At 40.3% G+C, this 8211-nt stretch overlaps 2 protein-coding genes across 5 annotated transcripts; one reads left to right on the forward strand and one right to left on the reverse strand.

The window, feature by feature from the left end:
• Positions 1–1745: 1745 nt before the first annotated feature.
• Positions 1746–4897, reverse strand: hmgb1b (high mobility group box 1b). 2 transcript variants are annotated; one of them, XM_040131571.1, is made up of 5 exons: positions 4591–4897; positions 3269–3424; positions 2990–3135; positions 2700–2874; positions 1746–2547 (listed from the first exon to the last, which is right to left on the reverse strand). In XM_040131571.1, exons 2-5 carry the CDS (start codon positions 3413–3415, stop codon positions 2422–2424), a joined length of 594 nt encoding a protein of 197 aa, XP_039987505.1. In that variant the 5' UTR covers positions 3416–3424; positions 4591–4897; the 3' UTR covers positions 1746–2421. The 2 variants fall into 2 exon arrangements, with proteins under 2 accessions (XP_039987505.1, XP_039987506.1); XM_040131572.1 differs by lacking the exon at positions 4591–4897 and adding an exon at positions 4038–4293.
• LOC120792407 (testis-expressed protein 26-like) lies at positions 3933–8040 on the forward strand. 3 transcript variants are annotated; one of them, XM_040131575.1, is made up of 6 exons: positions 3933–4063; positions 5962–6076; positions 6912–6960; positions 7053–7213; positions 7399–7560; positions 7663–8040. In XM_040131575.1, exons 2-6 carry the CDS (start codon positions 6064–6066, stop codon positions 7695–7697), a joined length of 420 nt encoding a protein of 139 aa, XP_039987509.1. In that variant the 5' UTR covers positions 3933–4063; positions 5962–6063; the 3' UTR covers positions 7698–8040. The 3 variants fall into 3 exon arrangements, with proteins under 3 accessions (XP_039987509.1, XP_039987507.1, XP_039987508.1); XM_040131573.1 differs by lacking the exon at positions 7663–8040 and having other exon boundaries at positions 7399–7644; XM_040131574.1 differs by lacking the exon at positions 7663–8040 and having other exon boundaries at positions 7056–7213; positions 7399–7644.
• Positions 8041–8211: the final 171 nt, after the last annotated feature.

Genomic DNA, 8211 nt, shown 5'->3' on the forward strand with positions numbered 1-8211 from the left:
CAGGATGTTAGTGTACCAGCATAGCTAAAATCTAACCTGCAACTGTATATAATTAATTAGAGTATATGACTAGCACTGACTCAAAATATTCTAATAAGTTTCTTTGTTATTCATTATTAAATTACTGCCTCTTATATGGTTACATCAACGGGTCACTGAAATACTGTTACTGGTAAATAGCCTGGTGGAAAACCTGTTTCTGTGTGAGACCCACTGAAAGGAGACCGCTGAGACCTCCTTCATATTTGCAAACACCTTGGAGAGGAGGACGGGCTCTTTGTGTGGCAAAGGGCAACGCTGCTGAGAACAGTCTGATAAATGGACATCTGAACCTTACTTTAAGCGACTCTGAGGCCACTGTCTCCAATTACAGGCAAAGGGAAATCTATCCAAGCAAAGGACCACAAAGGGTCTCAGCCTGGGCTCACCGCTGAAGCGCGCACACAAAACACAAAAAGGACTTTTCTCTGGCGTGACTAAAATAGATGCACCACACTTAATTTAATGTTTTTGAATGTGGTAAGCATAACACAGCCAACAGTTTACCTTTAGTCGCAAAAAAAGCGGTAGTATTGTTTAAGATATAGCCATTTGTCTTGCTGGTAAAGTGTTGTCAGTGGAACGGACTGAATTAGATCCTTTCAATAATATAATATGGTGACATTTTGGGACAAAGAATATATGCACTATGTAGTGTGTTTGGCACACACCTAATTTATGAACACACTGATGAAAACAACAACAATGTAGAGCCTTATGTAAAGCAGGATTTAGCCCAAAATCAGGCAGGTACATTACCATCCGGTTACATTTCCATTAGCTATAGAAACAGGCAGGTTTCCTGGTCCGCCTGAAGGGAAGAGACTTCATCTTGCTATGTGATTTAGGTGAGGCTGAAGACGAAGTCCACTTTTAAGAGCTGGTCTTTGGAGTAAAATGTGCTTAATTTCTGATAACTCCCTCTGGATGAATGATAAGAAAATGGAGCTTTGTTTTAGAAAGGGAACCTTTTGTGTGACTGACTTTATTTGTAAAGTACGGGACAGAAGACGAAGTTCTTTGTTTAGATTTAAATGTTTGCAAAGTTATCTTCATGTCTGACAAATGTCTCACCACTGTAACAGTCTTTTTTTTTTTTGGGTGTCTTGTAAGTCCATGTGGACTAGGCACTTGTATGTGCATGCTGCAATAAATAACTAACCGTTGTCTAAACATTTAACTGCACATACTTTTAGAATTGACTACATGATGGCACCACCTTCTGGATTTAGGTTACTCAAATTATAGGACAATGATCAACCTGAGAGTAGTCGTGCTGGTCAAGGCAATTTGGGGAAAAACAAAAAACAGAACTGTAGAAGCTTAGCACAAGATGGGATACTCATCGTACAATTAGATATCACAAAAACACACTCTAATTTCCAGATAAATGCAATAATCCTGCAGGGTACTGATTCATTAACCCTTTCCAAATCACAGCTCTCTGCTAAAACGTTTAGTTTCTAATAAAACAGACATATCTGATTGTGTTCAGATTATTTCCTGTTGCCAATTTCTTGTTCTGTTGGTCGAACATTTCCCTGAACCCAACCATATATGGTTTATTGAGAGGCAGTATCACCCAGTAAGTATTTACAACGCATCAGAGACTAAGTAAAAAATTAGTTGATACCATCAAGTTGTTTCAAGTTTAAAAAAGCCGTTTTCAGCTATTCTGGATAAATATAATTTGCCAGGAGAAATGAGAAGAGATATGTCATTTTATCTTGCACTGATTCACTTGCAAAGCCATTGGCTACAGCAGGTTTTAAATGAAAAGCCTAAAACCCCAGAGCGTCTGAATTATTTATGTGTGTACCGGATAAAATACATGTTCTCATGTTGGATCTTTGATAACTGGCTGGCAGCCGCAGAGATCTTGAGACAACTAAAATTAGAAAAAGAAAAACAAAAAACAAACAAACTGATTAAAAAAAAGAAAAAAAGAAAAAAGACCTTTATTGAAGACATTCTTGAATGTCGACAGCTGCATTTGATATTAGAGTGGTATTCAAAGAACAATAAAAAGACATTAGGACAGCACATAAAAAAATATTTTTCAAAATAAAGAAAAATACACTACCAACTCAGAAATCTCATTTTTGAGTTGTGACACCTATAGACTAGTTACTTTCATACTGATTTGTAGTCCTCCTAAACTGTTACGTAATATGGCAGGGATAAAGAACTACCACTAGAAAATCTCAAACTTAAGATATGTAGTGTTAACTTTACAAAAAAAAGGAGCATAACACTGTACATCTTAAAAACATTAAATATACACATGATCTTGTTCAGTCTGACTTCTGTTTCAAGATGGTAAATTGAGTATATTAGGGTTATATGGCATAAACAAAACTTCAGGTCCCATCCTTATGCAATCTACTCGTCGTCGTCATCCTCGTCTTCGTCCTCCTCCTCGTCTCCTTCCTCTTCCTCATCATCATCGTCCGCTGTAGCAGCCGATCCTGAATCCACCTTGCCCTTCGTGCGGTAAGCAACGATATCCTGTGGAGAGCATGTCAAAAGTTTTCAGTGCAACAGAGAAACTTACTCCTTATCATGCTTCAAAGTAAAGATACCTGGATCATTCAAAAATAAAACGTGATTGTCAAATTAACAAAAACAGGTTTAGCTTCAATTACACGACGGATATTCACCTTGTCGTATTTCTCCTTCAACTTGGCAGCCTTCTTCTCATACGGCTGCTTGTCCTCTGCAGATGAGCTGTTCCACATCTCTCCCAACTTCTTTGCCGTGTCCCCGATGGAGAGTCCGGGGCTTTCACCTTTTACCTTGGGGCGAAAGTCTGCACAGAATAGGAAGAATGCAGACCTGTTTGGAGAAAAATGTTTCAGTGTTTACGCTATCATAATCCACTGAACACATATCAGAAATGGAAAGAAAAACAAAACGTATTAGTGTGGAGTAAGTCGACTATGGTACATACGGTGGTCTCTTGGGGGCGTTGGGGTCCTTAAATCGCTTCTTCTTCTGGCCTTTGGGGGGAATATAATTCTTCATTTCCCTCTCATAACGCACCTTGTCTTGTTTGGCCATATCTTCAAACTTGCCTTTTTCTTTTGGTGACATTGTCTTTGGGAAAACACAAGGAGCTTTAAACAAACAATCTAGATGACATACACTGCTTCAAGGAAAACACTGGACTCAGAGATAAAAAAATAAAAATAAAAAAAAGGAGTCAGATATTGAGAGTGATTTATTTTACCTTCCATCGCTCAGAGCATTTCTTGGAGAACTCTGCAAAGTTGACAGAAGCATCAGGATGTTTCTTCTTATGTTCCTCTCGGCACGTTTGCACAAAATAGGCATATGAGGACATTTTGCCCCTTGGCTTCTTTGGATCCTTCACCATCTTAGCTCACTAAATAGAAAGAAAAACAAAAACAAAAAACATATATATGTTTTGAGCGAAATGTGTCACAAAATCCACTCAAGCAGTGGCAGTGGGAATATCCCAATATCCCTCAAGTCAACTGTCATCCTCTTGCTTTGTCAGTTCCATCTATTGTTTAAATTGGGTGGTGGGAGGAGGGTGTCTGGGGTGACTTGATGATCCATTGTATGCAGAGGCCAACATGATGCTCCTCTCAGTACTACACTCAACTACACATTAGTTTACTGGTGCTGTACTTTCAGCATCCGTGCACAGACAGAGACACAGTGCAAAGCTAGTGAAAAACAGCACAGGGCGTTACATGATCTTGCAGCATCTCATTAATAAACATGAAGATAACCGGCTTGGGGTTGCAAATGAATACATTAGCATTAGCTTCCACCGCCTTTAATTGTTCGCTAGCTGTTAGCCATTATGGCTCCCTCTCGCTTTGTGTCCCTTTGCTTTTAGCTAGGCTAGCTGGGCATGCCACAGAGCTCATTTCATGAGACGATTATTAAAATGGCTGATTGCACCGCTGACAATGGCCACCGTGACACCACTCCGTTCTTCTGGCCAATTAACCGGCTCCTTACTTTACCTCAGTGGCCTGTCTGGTGAATGCAGGTTCGTACGGATTCAAAAGTTTCAGCGAAAGTGGCTCTCGGATGCTCCGCCTGCATCCCCGGACCCGGGCTGCCTCAGCACCCGTCAGCGGCGTTAACCTAGTTAATCCAGCTCCTAGCTAGCGTTAGCTTTCGCGATAGCAACACCGCCGGACCAGCCTCCATTGTCAGGCTAACATAGCAGGCTGTATGAGTAAGCTGTTAGCTGGAAACGCATCAGCGGACGTTACGCTGACCGGAGCGTTGTAAACAGCTCGGTTATTGGGGGGGAAGCTATCCGGTGTTCGGGTTATTATTTATGACCGCAGCTAGTGTCGGTGTCCGGTAACTACGTAGCCAAGTTATCAAGACATTGTTAAACATCAGCGGGAGCTTGTCACTTCGCTAGCATCCTATCCAGCTCAGTCACGCAACTAAACATGCACGACACCGATGCATACTGTGCAAAACACGTCGCAGCCCACGGTTTCATTCATAATAGGTACACATTAGTGGCTTTGTTAGGAAGTTCGTACTTATGATGCTTACCCCTACAGCGCTATGTGAGGCCAGCTGTGCGTCGGCACGTCTCAAACAATGGGACGGAAAGCGCCGTCGGTGCTGCGGGGATCTCTCTCTGTGTGTTTATCCTGCGTGTTTGGGCTCCGGCCGTCGGACATTGGCTGCCGCCAACTCCTTGGTATGTCCTATTAGGCACACCGCTTCGGTCCTGCTTGTCGCACGGTTGGCTGTCCAAAAACACGAGGGGGCGGTGGCGCCAAACTTCGAATGGCGAACCTCTAATCGTGTCTGTATTCCGGTGAAGGGACGTAACGCGTGCCAAGTGGAGCGAATATGGGATGTGAAACGAGTGCGGAATTTTGCGTGGTGGAATAACTTACCCATATCCTGTACTCGAGTCAGTGTAATAAAGTGAAATTGCTCCGTCAGGAACACTCAAGTAAAAGTAGATAAGTATTATTATTTTTAAAAACTAGAAAAAATAAGTAACACTTACTTGTGTTATATGTTATGGCGTTATATTATTACATCGGCCAAGGGAGCTCACGTGGTCACTCATGTTGGTTGGTTGGTTGGTTGGTCGGTCGGTCGGTTGGTTGGTTGGTTGGTTGGTTGGTTGGTCGGTTTGATGGTTTATTTTTCAACAGGATTACGCAAAAACTAGCAAACCAATTTGCACCAAACGTGGTGGAGGGAACGGGGCATGGGCCAGGGACGAACCCATTGAATTTTTTGTGCGTATTTTTTTTTTTTTTTAATCACCTCCCTTAAAGTTGTGAGACAGGGCATTTTCGACATTTTCATCAACATTTGGCCCAGGCGGAGGCTTGCGCTCTGCTGATTGAAATTCTAGTTTTTACAATAACTTGTAGGCAGCCAGTAATGCTGTAGCTGGTCAAGGTGGAGCTAATTTTGTTATTTATTTATTTTTATTTTTTTAGTTTGTATTTATTATCACAGGTTAAAATCAATCCAATGGCACACTGGAAACAAAGCAAATAGTCTTATTAATTACCTCCATCTAAATAATATGCAACAAATTCACACTCTTAAAGATGCATCTGTGGCATATGAAAAATGGAACAAATATTAAAGTCTTTTTAAAAAATCTTTTATTATGCTCTGCTTTAAGAAGATTTAATTAACCAAATCAGAAGAAAACCTTGTGTCTTATTGAAAAATGACCCCTGCCCGTAAGATGTCGTAAATGTAAAAATTTGAGTTTCCTGAAATAAAGGAGCTGACTGGGTGAACTTACTTTATATGATCTCCTGGAGTATTTCCCGCTTGGATCAGCTGATCAGCGGCTCTGCGTAGACAAAGCCAGTACTTTAAAGCGAAACTTTCAAACTGTTATACACGCCGGCTAAAATTTAACATCCACAGCTGTCAATCAAGCTTTTCAGCAAGCCATCCAGGAAGTGAACTTTCGTCTGCCAGTAGAAATGGAAAGCTTTTCATTACACCGAAAACAACTGTAACACAAAACAGTGGTCACCGATGGCAACCAAAGGTAAAGTTAAACCAAGGAAGTGTACAAATAGCAAGAAACTACATTTGCTTTAACAGACATCATTATTTTCTTGCATTTGTATTACACCTTGGTTTACTTTTAATATGCTAAGTTTATCTCATTATGCCGTGTAATATGGCTATATGATGGACTGTGATACATTATACTGTATATTTTTAGTTGGAATAATTCCAAACTTTTAATTTGAGCTGTTGCAGAATCAATTTTTTATTATAATGGCTTTGTAGTAATACTTTAATTTTCACTTTCAGCATTGTAAATATTAATGTGGAAGTGTCACATGCAATTTTCTTTTCCATTGCCCCCGCCTCCTGGTAATTATGGAGCCTAGCTGCTGTTGTGAGTGTGAGTGTAAGCAAGGGCATATCTTCTACTCACGATGGGGGGGGTATACTGCCATTATTATGGAAAACACAATAACCAATTTTAGCAGTAATTTATTATTTACATGATTTATTATTATTATTTTAATGTTTTTTGTTTTTTTTTAATTATGCCCCCCTAACAAATTTGTGCATTGATTAAAAAAGATGATTCAAGAAGAAAGTGCACCCTGCTTCTAACCTGACCCAAGAGTGACTGGTGTATGCTGCATATATATATTTTTTGTAGAGGTGAAATAGTGGTGGGATCCATATTGTAGAATTTATGTGTTTTTTGTGTGTAATTGTATGTCTATGTTGATGCGTATGTAGGTGCCCAAAGTCAACATCATTTATAGACTCTTAGTCACAGTCTGGACCTTTTGGTTCAACTGTGTACAATAAGGACTTTTGCTGGAAGCCAGTCTGTAAACCTGAATTCATTCACACAGGAACAGCCTCAGGACAGAGGACAAACAACCTGCATTCAACCCCAGTCAGGTTGGTATTTAGGCTGTGTTAGCCTCAATTTTACATTTATAGTTGAATACCATGCATGACCTCTCACAGTGTATCGTGACCTTTAAATCAAGCAGGTCTTTCATGATGTGGAGGCTGCCTAAGGACACCACGCGTAGACCTGAGTATGTCAGGTTCCCTTGGAAATGTCCCCCATCTGAGGAGGAGATCCGTAAGGCCTTGACAGCACAGTACCGTTCCACCTACAGATGTGACTTCATGGGCATGCCTCAAGGTAGGACAAGTCTGTTCAGTCTTGGGAATATGAAAGCATGTCAGGACGGAAGAACTAAAGACATCCAATCACTCAGGCATGTCCAAATCAAACCATCCCTGTAATCATAATATTTCTGTCTACAGTTTATTTTCCAATTGCTGTGGAATTTGTTTGACGGGATATGATCACATTAATTAATACAGGAAGAAGACTTGCACCTCTGCACAGCAGGCATCATGAGCCGCTCTCTACTAACACAGAGACGAGGGACAATTATCGCCAGCCAAAGCAAAAACCTGAACTGATGGGCAATCACACTCGCCACAGCTGCAACACAGATCCTAACGTGGCCTGCCACGGTATAGGTACAATCAGCTCAAAAACCATTGATAATGCATGCAAACATGGTTCTAATGATTTCTATTAGTTGATCCTCTGTGTGTTGCGGTTCCAACTGTTGTGCAAAGGCATGTCCACACTCAGCAGGAAGGATCAGAGTTGACAACCTATGACAGGTTTTGTGGAAAGAGAGTCACCAATGTCACATCTGTAAGAAAGTTTCTGCTGCCTCGGGAGCTGCAGCAGTTACACAGAATTTTACCTCGGGAAGGTTAGCATCATCTTATGCCTTTGAACAACATTTTAACAGATGGCTTAATGATTTCGGCAGACAAACAGCTCATGATTTTACATCTTTTGACTTTTCATAGGTTGACCTTTCACATAACGACAAGACAAAACTTGTTGCATCGATTTAATGGACTTTGTACATGGAATATCATCAGCAGTAACACTTTTTTATTCATCATTCTTCTGTTTTGCATTGTGAAATACTCTTTTGCAAGTCTTTCCAAAAGGAATACCGATTAAATGTATTTCCTTGTATTTGCAATAAAATGTAAAAATGCATAAACATTATTGAGATGAATTAAATCATAATACCTGGAAAATTGCTACAATAGTTAACTGATTAAAGTGCAATGTAAACATTTGTTAGTTTTAAACAAGATTTAACG

The sequence above is a fragment of the Xiphias gladius genome, chromosome 7, assembly GCF_016859285.1.
Source record: "Xiphias gladius isolate SHS-SW01 ecotype Sanya breed wild chromosome 7, ASM1685928v1, whole genome shotgun sequence".
Classification (NCBI taxonomy): Eukaryota; Metazoa; Chordata; class Actinopteri; order Istiophoriformes; family Xiphiidae; genus Xiphias; species Xiphias gladius.

Excerpts from the sequence above, each read along its gene's own strand:
- hmgb1b (XM_040131571.1), bottom strand. The coding sequence starts at position 3,415 with ATGGTGAAGGATCCAAAGAAGCCAAGGGGCAAAATGTCCTCATATGCC. Across the intron at positions 3,136-3,268 it reads AATGCTCTGAGCGATGGAAG|ACAATGTCACCAAAAGAAAA; the intron begins GTAAAATAAATC and ends GTTTTCCCAAAG. Across the intron at positions 2,875-2,989 it reads AACGCCCCCAAGAGACCACC|GTCTGCATTCTTCCTATTCT; the intron begins GTATGTACCATA and ends TTCTCCAAACAG.
- LOC120792407 (XM_040131573.1), top strand. Across the intron at positions 6,961-7,052 it reads CTGCATTCAACCCCAGTCAG|CAGGTCTTTCATGATGTGGA; the intron begins GTTGGTATTTAG and ends CTTTAAATCAAG. Across the intron at positions 7,214-7,398 it reads CTTCATGGGCATGCCTCAAG|GAAGAAGACTTGCACCTCTG; the intron begins GTAGGACAAGTC and ends TAATTAATACAG.